General features: G+C 34.2%; 1 protein-coding gene across 1 annotated transcript in view; it reads left to right on the top strand.

Annotated features, from left to right (window-relative positions):
- Positions 1-12,340, top strand: part of LOC102841613 (titin-like) — a 305,333-nt gene that overhangs the window by 166,703 nt on the left and 126,290 nt on the right. Inside the window, exons 183-202 of the mRNA XM_006866702.1 lie at positions 34-120; positions 367-450; positions 563-646; positions 758-841; positions 923-1,006; positions 1,147-1,230; positions 1,367-1,450; positions 1,575-1,658; positions 1,768-1,845; positions 2,258-2,341; positions 3,025-3,111; positions 3,382-3,459; positions 3,653-3,730; positions 3,957-4,040; positions 6,118-6,201; positions 6,407-6,487; positions 6,972-7,046; positions 7,431-7,544; positions 8,838-8,906; positions 11,404-11,484. Coding sequence (XP_006866764.1) covers positions 34-120; positions 367-450; positions 563-646; positions 758-841; positions 923-1,006; positions 1,147-1,230; positions 1,367-1,450; positions 1,575-1,658; positions 1,768-1,845; positions 2,258-2,341; positions 3,025-3,111; positions 3,382-3,459; positions 3,653-3,730; positions 3,957-4,040; positions 6,118-6,201; positions 6,407-6,487; positions 6,972-7,046; positions 7,431-7,544; positions 8,838-8,906; positions 11,404-11,484 — 1,668 coding nt within the window. The remainder of the gene's footprint in view (positions 1-33; positions 121-366; positions 451-562; positions 647-757; positions 842-922; positions 1,007-1,146; positions 1,231-1,366; positions 1,451-1,574; positions 1,659-1,767; positions 1,846-2,257; positions 2,342-3,024; positions 3,112-3,381; positions 3,460-3,652; positions 3,731-3,956; positions 4,041-6,117; positions 6,202-6,406; positions 6,488-6,971; positions 7,047-7,430; positions 7,545-8,837; positions 8,907-11,403; positions 11,485-12,340) is intronic.

Here is a 12,340-nt window from a genome sequence, read left to right as displayed (position 1 = left end):
TAACTCATAAATGTCATTTTACTAATATCTTTTAAGTGCCTGAGGCTCCCAAAGAAGAGGTTCCTGAAAAGAAAATGCCTATGGTACCTCCTAAAAAGCCAGAAGCTCCTCCTACTAAAGGTATTTGTTGCTGACCGTAGGACATACCTATCAGATACTTCATGGGAGTAAAATGAGGCTGGCTGCTCCCATAAAGATTTACAGCCTCAACAGCCCCATTCAGGGTTGCCATAAGTCAGAATTCACTCAATGACTGTGGATTGGGTTTGGTTTCAGTCTTTAAAAGATATAATTCATCTTCTCTAGAAAATTTTGTTCCTATTTTCTGTGTAACCACTAAAAATAATTTTACTAATATCTTTTAAGTTCCTGAAGCTCCCAAAGAAGTTATCCCTGAAAAGAAAGTGCCCACATCACCTCCTAAAAAGCCAGAAGTCCCGCCTGTTAAAGGTATCTGTCACTGATCTCGGGCTTCAGAAGATACAACTCTTAAACTCTTGAAAATATTTTGTTCTCATGGTCTCTATAATGCCTACATGTAATTTTACTAATATCTTTTAAGTGCCCGAAGCTCCCAAAGAAGTTATCCCTGAAAAGAAAGTGCCCACATCACCTCCTAAAAAGCCAGAAGTCCCACCTGTTAAAGGTATCCATCACTGATCTTAGACATCAGAAGATAAACTCTTAAGCTCTTGAAAATATTTTGTTCTCATGGTCTCCATAAATCCTACATACGATCTTACTAATATCTTTTAAGTGCCTGAAGCTCCCAAAGAAGTTATCCCTGAAAAGAAAGTGCCCGTGGTGCCTCCTAAAAAGCCAGAAGCCCCACCAGCCAAAGGTAGTCACCCCCATGTCTGTGTGTTTGATCCTGTCCATTTGACTGTACTGTCTAATCACAAAAATACTAATATCTTTAAAGTACCCGAGGTGCCAAAGGCAGCTGTCCCAGAAGAGAAGGTGCCTGAAGTGATCCCCCCCAAACCTGAAAGTCCGCCTCCTGCAGGTAAAAATAAGCTATGCAAATTAGTTTTGTTTTTTTTTTAATTACATAAATTAATCTTCTTAGTGTTGTAAAAATCTTTTGTGAGATATTTAATATACTTTAGTCAATTTTAGCATTAAAATGAGCTCATGTCTTTAAAGTGTATGAAGAGCCAGAGGAAATTGTCATGGAAGAACCTCCAGCTGAAGTTGCTGAAGAGCCAGAGCCCCCTGCTCCTGCAAAAGGTACTTGGACAGTGCTGCTAGGATCTCTTAGCTCATCTTTCACCCTCTTTTCTTGAAAATTCTGGGCAGTGGGAGATCTCTTAAAGTTTCTCATTCATCTTCACTTCTTCTAAAACATAAATTCTCATACCTTTAGTGGTCCCGCCACCTAAGAAACCCGTCCCTGAAAAGAAACCACCTGCTGTCGTTCCCAAAAAACCTGAACCACCAAGGGTGAAAGGTATTTCTTACCGTGACTAACAGAATAATGTCTGTCTTTTAAGATGTTATGTTCTGCTGTGCTATTTAATGATTTCCCTATGTTGTTGAAACAATGGCTTAAACATTACTAATATCTTTTAAAGTGCCTGAAGCTCCCAAGGAAGTTGTTCCTGAAAAGAAAGTAGCTCCCCTGGCTCCCAAAAAGGCAGAAATCCCACCTGCTAAAGGTACATGATGGAAATAGTCTCCAAGTCTTAACAAGGGTTTCATTCTGTGTAAATATGGTGAATGTTTACTAGTAACCGTCATAATGTTAAAACACTAATATCTTTAAAGTGCCTGAAGCTCCAAAAGAAGTTGTTCCTGAAAAGAAAGTAGCAGTTCCTAAAATACCTGACGTCCCACCAGCTAAAGGTACATGTCACTAATGAGAGTCTGTAGACACTCACTCTTGGTCATTTGTAGGAAATCCTTTGTTAACCAATCCTCTTATATTCACAACTACAAAACTGTCATCTTGGAATTTTGGGGTTTAAATATTTTAAATAACATCATTGATTTAAAAAAAAAAAAAAAAAAGACGATTAAAAAAAAACCCAAAACCTGACGCTTTCTTATGTGCACTAGAAGAACTAATTAACATGGTTATGTTCTTCTTAATGGGTCAGATTTTCCTCCCAAAGACAGGTCATTGGCTTTCTTGTAAATTTTATTCTTGGATCTACTCCTTGGGTTACTTAAACAAGAGATGTGAACAAATAGATGTGGTATCAATTTCATATACTTTTCAACTACCAAGAAGTAAACTTAATTAATATCTTTAAAGTGCCAGAGGTGCCAAAGAAGCCTGTCTTAGAAGAGAAACCAGCTGTTCCTGTTCCCAAGAAAGTGGAATCTCCTCCCCCAGAAGGTACACATAGACCATCAATGAGCTTGCCACTTGTGTCTGTTTCTAGTTTTAGCTGTGTTCCTCTTCCTTTCCAACTCATTATTTTGTGATCATTTTTCCATCCTTTAATTGTTTGTCTTACCTCATATCATTCTTAATTGGCATCAATTCTAAATCTCTTTTGGGTTACCAATCAGGGGGACCTACATGGGGGATAGTAAGCTATATTAAATCTGTTTTCTCAAATGTATATAGACAAATTGACAAAAGCAACTTGAAAGAAACCATAGAGGGCAGTGTGTTAATGTTAATTAGGTGGGAACAATCTGGAAAAAGAGGGAGAGAATGGTTGTACAACTTACAGAATGTACTCCATGTCATGGAATGTACATGTAGAAACTGTTGAACTGATGGTATGTGTTCTGCCATTTATATTCTCAACAGCAACAAATATAAAATCATGTTTTTAAATATACATAGAACATAAGATGGAAGAACTAATTAATGTAAATGCATTAAATACCAAAAAGACTTTCCAAGCATTCAAATCAATAAAAATATAAGTTAGTACAAAGAAGAAAAAAATCATCCTAACAACAGTAACGGAAAATATTAATTGATACAAAAGGAAAAAAATAAAGATTAGGATTCATTGTGTTTAGAATATTGATCCAAACACTGAAATAAAATTAATATTTTTAAAGTATATGAAGAACCTGAAGAAGTTGTTACTGAAGTGGAAGAGCCAATTCCTGTTGCAGAAGAGGAGCCAGAAGCCCCGCCACCAGCAGGTACAAGGCAGAATCCAGTGTTTGGGAAACTTCAATCACTTGATTTTTATAAATAATAGTATCTTGATGTTAAATGTCAGTTTTCTATCCTACTGCTTGAAATCTGATTTCATTGGCAAGAACAAAAGTAACTTGCCCACATAAAATTACGGTCCTATAGAATTTTACAAAATGCATATCAAGGAAATAGATGAGATCTTTATTGAGTCACTCATTTCCATTAAACTTTTCATGTGATCATCTGACTAAAAAATATTCCTATCTTTCAAGTGCCTGAAGAGCCCAAGAAGATTGTCCCAGAAAAGAAAGTTCCTGTTATCAAAAAACCAGAAGCTCCACCTCCTAAAGGTACAAATGGTGAAACAAATATTTGTCTTTTGTGTGTAGTCTAAAATTCTACACTCTCTCCTCATCATGCACTGTGTTCTATTATGTATCTGTTCATTGTTATCTCTGTTATATGGTCAAACAAGCTTTTAAAGTTAATCTGCGTATATGATATCTTGTAATTTTATATTAAATGCTACTAATATCTTTAAAGAACCAGAGATGCCAAAGAAAGTTGTTCCAGTGAAGAAGGCCCCAATTGTTAAGAAACCAGAGGCTCCAGAACCTAAAGGTATTCACGTCATTACTGACATCTTTGAAAAAAAAAAAAATAAGTACTCTAATATCTTAAAGGGGACTCCAATAAGTTATCTTCATCATTGTTGTATAATTCTGGACCAAAATCTTATTTGTTTCTGTTAATTTCATTACTACCCAAAATTATAGGACTTTTTTTTATTCTTATCAGTTTTAAATGCTTTAAGTCTCTTTTTAAAATAAAACTAATATCTTCAAAGTGCCTGAGATGCCCAAGAAACTTGTTCCAGTCAAAAAAGAACCTGTGCCTGTTACCAAAAAACCCGAAGTCCTTCCAGACAAAGGTACCTACCGTGAAGAAAAAAATCATGTTTGTCTTGACATTTGTTTGAGTATTTTAGCAATAGTTCCTAAAGAAAAATACTGAGTAGAAGTTTATGCAAAACCACACTTGACAGAAAGTGGGAAAAGAAAGCATTAATGAGAGCTAAAAAAGATAAAATGGGACAGGCAAGCAAGAGAAAAATGAGTGAGATTTGGTTGTGCCAAGTACATTGTTACATATAGTAGAACAAAGCCTTCTCATATTTAATGTGTTGGTGTTGTTGTTATGCGCCATGGAGTCGGTTCTGACTCATAACGACCCTGTACAGGATTTCCAAGGCTGTAAATCTTTACAGGAGCAGAAAGCCTTTTCTTTCTCCTGCGTAACAGCTGGTAGTTTCAAACTGCTGACTGTGAGATTAGCAGCCCAGTTCATAACCACTATGCTACCAGTGCTCCTTGTTTAATGTGTAGAACAGCTCAATTCAGTATGTTTTCTTAAATATCTGTCTACCATTAACAAGACACTCTGTTAGAAAAGATAAAACCTAGTCCTGCCCTCAGAAACTTAAATCTGATTCGAGTAGCCAAAGACAAGTCTAACACAGCTTTAATACAGGCAGGAAGTGAGTACAAAGGGCAATGGAAACACCAAGCAACAGAAGGTTAATTTCAGGCATAAGGAAAGGCTGTGTGGAAGAGGTAGAATTTTAAATTTTGATAGAAACCGAGTTTTCCTAGGGAATAGCCTATCCAAAAGCACAGAGGTGGAAGAGGTAGAAGAGTTCAGTGTGGTCAAAGACTGTCAAACACACATAATTTAGGTGTTGATGGGTTTTAGAGTATCTGGAGTCCTGGTGTGGCACTGTGGGTTAATGCAACAGACTGCAAAGCCATTTGAACTGCAAGGTCGGCAGTTCAAGCTCACCAGCTGCTCCTCAGAAACCCTACACAGGGTAGCTGTGGGTCGGAGCCAACTTGATGGCACTTAACAACAACAACAATAAGGGTATCTGGAAAGATAAGACTGGATATAAAGATTGGAATCATAATATGCCATTATTTTAATGGCAATATAAAGTTTGTAGCTTATTATTTAGACAATAGGAAGCTTCAAAGGTTTTGAAGCAAGTATGTAAGTTAATAGGAATTGCACTTTGGAAAGATGACTTGCAGCAGTTTCAAGCTATTAGAAGACAGAGATACTAGGAAAGAGCCATTGCAATTATTCAAGGTCATTGAGAGTTGAAGTAGATCAATGGTGGTAGAAATGGGAAAGTAAGATAGATTTGAGAGAGATGAAGATTGAGCTGATGGGACTTGATGTCTAACCATTATCAAAACAGTTAAAGAAACATTGTTGTTGTTAAATACCATTGAGTCGATTCTGACTCACAGTGACCCTATTTAGGGTTTCTGAGGAGAAGCTGGTGGGTTTGAACCACTGACCTTGAGTTCAGTGCATTATCCTGCTGTGCCACACCAAGACTCCTGTTAAGTGTCAGCAAGTAGATTCCAACTCATAGCAACTCTGTATAGGGTTTCCAAGGAGCAGCTGATGTGTTTGAACCTCCAACCTTGCAGTTCAAACCAACCTTGAGGTCCAGTGCTTGGCCCTAAAAAGTTCTGAGGATTGACACTAGATGTTCAAGAACAAAATGCATTGGGTCATTGAACCGATATTAGAGGAAAGAATGTTTTTAACTTCTCTAGTAGTTGGGAATATACATCTGGAGGTTAGGAAAGAGATCAGGGCTAGAGGTGTAGATCTAGAATTCATCAACATGGAATGAAAGTTGAGGGCACAGATGTGAATTCTCAGAGAATGCAGAGCAAAGAGAGAAGAGTGTCAAAATTAGACCAGTGAGTACCACCTACATATAAGCGGTACATAGAGGAAGAGAAGCAAAGGAAGAAGGCTGAGAAGATTCATTTATAAAGTTAAGAGGATCAAAAGAGTGTACTATGTCTCAGAAGCCACATTCCTCAGGAAGACTTGTAGATGAAGCTCGTTCCCTTGTGCTCTTTGCCTGTTCTTTACAAAATCTTTACAACTTATAAAATCTTAATAGTAAACAAAATCAATATCTTTAAAAGTGCCTGAAGTGCCAAAGAAAATCATCCCAGAAAAGAAAGTGCCAGTTCTTACCCCTGAAGAACCAGAAGCTCCACCTGCTGAAGGTACATGCGCCCTCTATAATTCTTGGAAAGGTTGACTGTAGATGGGTCTTTTGTATTTATTTGTCTGTGTTATGTTTTGAAGTTATTGATATGTTGGGGGTATGTGGATAACAAATTATAGAGTATACTAACTTGCTATGTTGTGATTTAGTAGTTGCAGTATTCTAGTCAATACAGTCTAAAATAGAACACTATGTTTTTTAAGTTGAAGAGGCTCCTGAGGAAATAATATATGAAGAAAATGCATCCATAACCATTGATAGAAAAGAGACTCCCCCTGTTGAAGGTATATCTATAAAAATATATTTTTTTAATTTCTCAAAAACTGTTAAAAATACAAAAGTTTCTAGAGTGATATTCTTTCTTGAAACTATACATAAAGCCATTGGTTTGACTGCTTTATTTTTCAAATAGTTACAATTCTTTAGAATTATAGCCTTGCATTTTATTTTTCTTGATGCTAATTGCAAATTCCTAAAGATACAGTTTACCAAGGCAAAAATGGAGTAATTGCATTGAATCCTCAAATGGTTACTCAATGTCAACTCTTAACAGTCATCTGATTGGCCATCATAATATCAAATAAGCTAGTTTTTAATAGAAAATTCAATGATAAGAAAACAGAAATCTTACTGCTTTTTATCCAGTGAATTGATCTACATCGTATATTTTTATTTGTGTGACTGTAATCTTGGTATCCATGTAAAACTTGTGTCTTTATAAAGAACTTTACATTCCAATCTCATGTTCTTTGTCAACATTCTTTAAAGAACATGAAATCGAAAAACATATTGAGCCTGAAGCACCTGAACCTGAACCACAGCCAGAAGAAATAGCTGTACAAGGTATTAAATTAAATGGACTTCAATCTTCACCATCATATAAAAACATTCTTCATCTTGAAAAGTATCGTCTGTGCTGTTATACCTGTATAGTGGGTCTCTTTGCATCTGTCTTTAAGATCTTCCTTGTTTTAAATGTACATCTCATCTTTATGTTTTTATGTGATTCATACTTTTTCTTGTGTCAAATGTGGTTTATCTGGATGTTTCCTTTGTTGTTTTTATTTGTGTCTTTGGTACCTTTCTAATTTTCTGTGTTACTGTGTTGATATTTGTTTTATGTTGAACACTAATCTAAAAAAAAAAAGCAACCTTTGCACTTCGTATATATGTATTTAAATCTCTAATTTAAAATTTATACTAATACTCCTGAAATACTCTTTCAAGAACCTGAACCTGAAAAGAAGGTCATTGAGAAACCAAAGCTCAAACCAAGGCCCCCAGCTGTTCCTCCTGCTCCACCCAAGGAAGATGTAAAGGAGAAACTATTCCAACTTAAAGGTATTAGAGACCACTTCCAAAGTCTTACTAACTGGCTTTAAAATTTTACCCAATTATCTGAAATAGCACTTACAAGAAATGCATTACTTTTGGAAGTGTGTACTTTTAGACTTTATTGTGCTGTGGGTAATTAATAGAGACATGTGTTTTTCTGCTGCCTGGTGGCCCTGGGTTGCCTTGTCAAGACATGCCTGCTAGCCCAAGTGTCAGAAAGTACATTATTCATTTCATCTTACGATAGCTGGATTCAAATTTCTTACACAGCCTGATTGCTATGCTTATCTTTGAAGTTTTGTGCATGCGTAATATATAAGAATCTTTACAAGATATTTTTAATTTTCAGTGAAACTTTTATGCAGAAGCTAAAGCTCAGTTCTTAAAGAATTTTCTTGTGCCTTTTAAATATATTACAAGTTCTATATTTCCAGTGTCCCATATTTGGTATAGGCTCATATACCATGAAGAGAAAGCATACAAAAGACTTGTCACTGCTCCCTTTTTAAAAACACAAAACTTAAAACTAGTCATTTGTGTTCTGTCATGGTCCTAAGGGTAGCTAGAAAGAACAGTTTTGAATGCATTTGACATCTAGCTTCTCTATTCCTATTGGTAAATGCCCTTTCATTCTTTTTGTGTTTTGATTTTTGAGTTGATGAAATATTCCTTCATTTTTTAAATGTCAACATCTTTTAGAGCTGAAATAAACTAGTAAAAGGAAATGGTTCACTTTATTTTACTAAAATGTCTTATTAGTGATATCATGAGAATTCTCAATCTAAAGTATTCTACATACAGATGAGCACTGTTACCATACCTATCTACACAGCTACAAAGCCCAAATCTTGCAGAATAAGGCATTGCTTCTTACCGTTCTATAGCCCTCCTCACTACTAGGGGATCCTTCTAGCATTTTCATCTAGATTACATAGAAAAGGTGGATGCCTCTTCAAAGACTGCCCATTTGCTGATTGGTACTCTTTAAGGTGACACTTTAAAGACATACTCCTTAATATTCAATTTATACTCAAAAGAAAATTTCTTACTCTTCTGAAGAACAAAAATTAGCCTCATTCTCAGCCAGTTATGTTACTACTCAATTTTGGAGCAAAACTACAATCTATTTCTGTAGTTTGAATGCTTCTTGTGTGCTCTTTGGTGGCTGTTCCTGGCTGTTCTTAATGCTTTCTGGTTATTAGCAAAGCTTGGTTTTCATTCTTAGAGCATTAATTTAATGGTTTGCTTCTGATCAGTTTAAATATACAAATAATAAAACTAAGATCATATTCTTTAAAGCTGTTTCGAAGAAGAAAGTACCTGAAAAACCTGAGGTTCCAGAAAAAGTGGAGCTTGCACCTCTGAAAGGTATTTCATCATGTGGACAATGGGTTCAGATGCAGTTTCTCTTCATCTGACTCTTACTCTTCATAAAGAATTCTTCATGTTTTTTTTCTTTTAGTGATCAATATAGTATCATCCATGTCTTGTAGTTTTGTGACTTTGACAGTCTTGGCTCATAAGTGTTGCTTCTTTTTTTTGTTTTTTGTCTTCCATCAATTTTATGCATCATATGGATAGATATTGTTTATCTTTGTCTCATCACATTTGCCTTCTTGCCTTTTCCTAAACTCAAAAGTACTAAACTTTCCTGGTTAGCTGAAAGCTGGTATCAACAGACAGCTTTAATGTCAAGAGTTATATAGGAGAAAGCTTTTAGCTGTGGGTTAATGTGCTGCAAAGTTGGTTTGAACTGCAAGGTCAGCAGTGGAAGCTCATCAGCCACACCTCGGAAACCCTATGAAGTGTGAGTCAGAACCGACTCAATGGCACTTAACAACAACAACAATCCCATTCTCAGATTAAATGGCTGGGGATTCTAAGGATGCAAAAATGTATAGGGAGGTTTCCTTATCTGGAGACACATGCTTTATGTTGTTGTTAAGTGCTGTTGAGTAAGTTCTGAATCATAGCAAACCTGTTAAGAGTTTTTAAGGAGCAGCTGGTGGGTTTGAACCATGGCACTTACAACAGCAAAATAACCATTATAAATAAGTTGAGTTGATTCATAAGGATTTCCTTATAACTTTTCTGTCACTTTCTTATCACGCCAAGAATGTCCTTCAATCATACATCTAACGTTTTAAGAAACCTTAATTATCAATTTAGGTCATTTTTTTTTCAAGACTCTTTTATCTAAAACTAGACCCTAAATAAAAGTAAATGTATTATAAAGGTCTAGAAAACATCTATTAAAAATAAAGCTATAAACTTTTATTGTAAATAAATTGGGTAAAAGTGTTCCTTTTAGGTAATCAACACATCCAGACCCAGAAATTGGATCTGCTGTTGATTCGTTCTGAGATTTTTGGAAGATTCACCCATCTGAATATGTATTTCCTAATTTAAAAATACAGGTTATAAAATAATCTTATCATTGAAATTAAACAGTAAGGAAGTATTACAAACTCACTTATAAATATCAGCATGCTATGTAATAACATATAATAACTTTAAAAAGAATAGCTTAAAAAAAAAAAAGAATAGCTAAAATGATGTATTCTGTACCTGAGTCTCAAAGATCAATAAGATCTTTAAAATAATATAATAATATGGAAAACAAATTCACAGATATCTTTTCACCTTGTCTATATTAAATAAATAAAGGAAATGTATATTTTGCTATTCCAATACATATAAATTAATGCTTGGCTTTCTCTCCAGGTTTGATCAATTAAAATGACTACACATTAATAATATTGGATAACTCTAAATAGTACTCAAGGCCAATAAAATGTATCATAAATAAAAACTAAATATTTAACTGTGAATTTTTTTAATTAAAACACTTGGCATTTAAATGAAAGCAATATATTTGGCTTTTATACATTTTAATTTATGAAGTAAGAGTTAAGTAAGAGTATCTTTATTGCATATGGAATTATTTAATGAATTGTAAATATTGGGGAATTTTATAGAAATTTATAAGAAATTAACATTTCTTATGAGTGAACATAATATGGTGTTTTGCACTGAAAACAAACATTTAACTGATGTCAGTAAAAAGAAGGTGGTTTAATAATGACAAAGTGATTTTTATTTTTATTTTTATTTTTTTTGCAATTCTGTGAGAACTATAGTAGCAATAGGAGGGTGCTATACATAATACTGCCAACCATGCTTAATAGTCACTGAAGACACAGAGAATTATGTCTTTACAATTCTTTTGGGTTACTCTCAAATTAAATTAAAAAACATTTTCTTATCAATTGAAAATGAACTTCCAAAGCCAAATTTTATTGTTCTGGAATTTTTATTTAATATTACTTTCAAAAAGAATCTTTAAGAAAGGATAATTCTTTCCTGTTCAGGAAGTAAGCTATGGCTCTTCCACAACACAAAGGTCATAACTCAATCCCTTGGCTTTCTTCTCCCATCACTGGAGAGAAGGCTGCATGTTGATGCTAACTCCTGACCATGTAATTTTATTGTAATTAATGGTTGGGGAGATTCCATTACAGATTTGGATAATCTAAAACAGTAGATTGGGGGAAAGATGCCATCAAGAACTCTGTAATTTGATGAAAGAGATTCATAAGTCAGTGTAGGACATTTTCTATGCTCAATTAATATGAATTTATTTGCCTGCAGTTAATGTAATTGAATATAATCACAAGTTTATATAGATGCTTGCAAAGGAAATAACTTGAAGTATATTAATTACTTTTAAATTCTGTTCTATTTATATGGCACAAAAATTGTTACTTGGTTCACTATAATTAATTAGTCAATGGAGAAGGATTTTTCTGGTTAAAGTTTAGTTTTTATATTAATTCACTTCAAAATTTGAAATCATTCTTTTAAGTGCCTGGAGGTGAAAAGAAAGTTCGAAAACTACTTCCTGAACCTAAACCTCAACCAAAGGAAGAAGTTGTTCTGAAAAGCGGTATAGTATTTTTCAATCTTTATATCAGCATAACTATATAAAAAGACCCTTGAAAGCTTACAAACTGTTTCTGTCCCTTGGTTTTTTTTTTAATTAGTTTACCTATTTATCAAATTCTGCTTGTATTGAAAATTGCTTCCAAATTTTTCAAAAAAGAAAGCCGAAATTTTGGTAACATTCTATTTTCAATTTTACAGTGTCAATAGACATAAGTAAATTGACAATACTCTAAACTAATAACTTGGTCATAACTTTAATTTTCATAATAAAAGTTGTTGTTAGGTACTTTCAAGTCAGTTCTGACTCATAGTGGCCCTATACACAGCAGAATGAACCACTGCTCAGTCCTTCACCATCCTGAAATAGTATAGTCATAGTAAACTTATTAAATATTTTAAATTACACCAGACTATATAAGGAGTACTGGTGTGGCGCTGTAGGATAAGTGCTGGCTGGTCTGCTAACCTCCAGCTGTTCCTCAAAAGTTTAATCCTTGGAAACCCTATACATGGTCACTATGAGTCAGAACGGACTAGATGGCACTAAACCACAACAAACATAAGCTTAAATCCAATATCCAGTTTTAGACACAAGATCTCTACAACTAATAAATAATTTTTTTTAAATAAACGTTTATTTTTCTACTAACAAAATATTAAAGAATTAGAAGAAATTCAAATGAAGCCTCAAGGTCTCACATTGTCTTCACAGAGAATGACTGATTTCTTTATATATCTCAATTAAACTTTGTGCTTATTTAAATATACCTCTTCTTATAAATGATAACATTTAATTATTATTTAATTATAATTTGTTGCTATTTAAATTATTCAATTTATGTTTGGGCCAGTTCTGT

The sequence above is a fragment of the Chrysochloris asiatica genome, unplaced genomic scaffold, assembly GCF_000296735.1.
Source record: "Chrysochloris asiatica unplaced genomic scaffold, ChrAsi1.0 scaffold00094, whole genome shotgun sequence".
In the NCBI taxonomy this organism is placed as follows: domain Eukaryota; kingdom Metazoa; phylum Chordata; class Mammalia; order Afrosoricida; family Chrysochloridae; genus Chrysochloris; species Chrysochloris asiatica.
The sequence above is the reverse complement of the archived record's forward strand: the minus strand, read 5'-3'. Positions and strand labels throughout refer to the sequence as shown.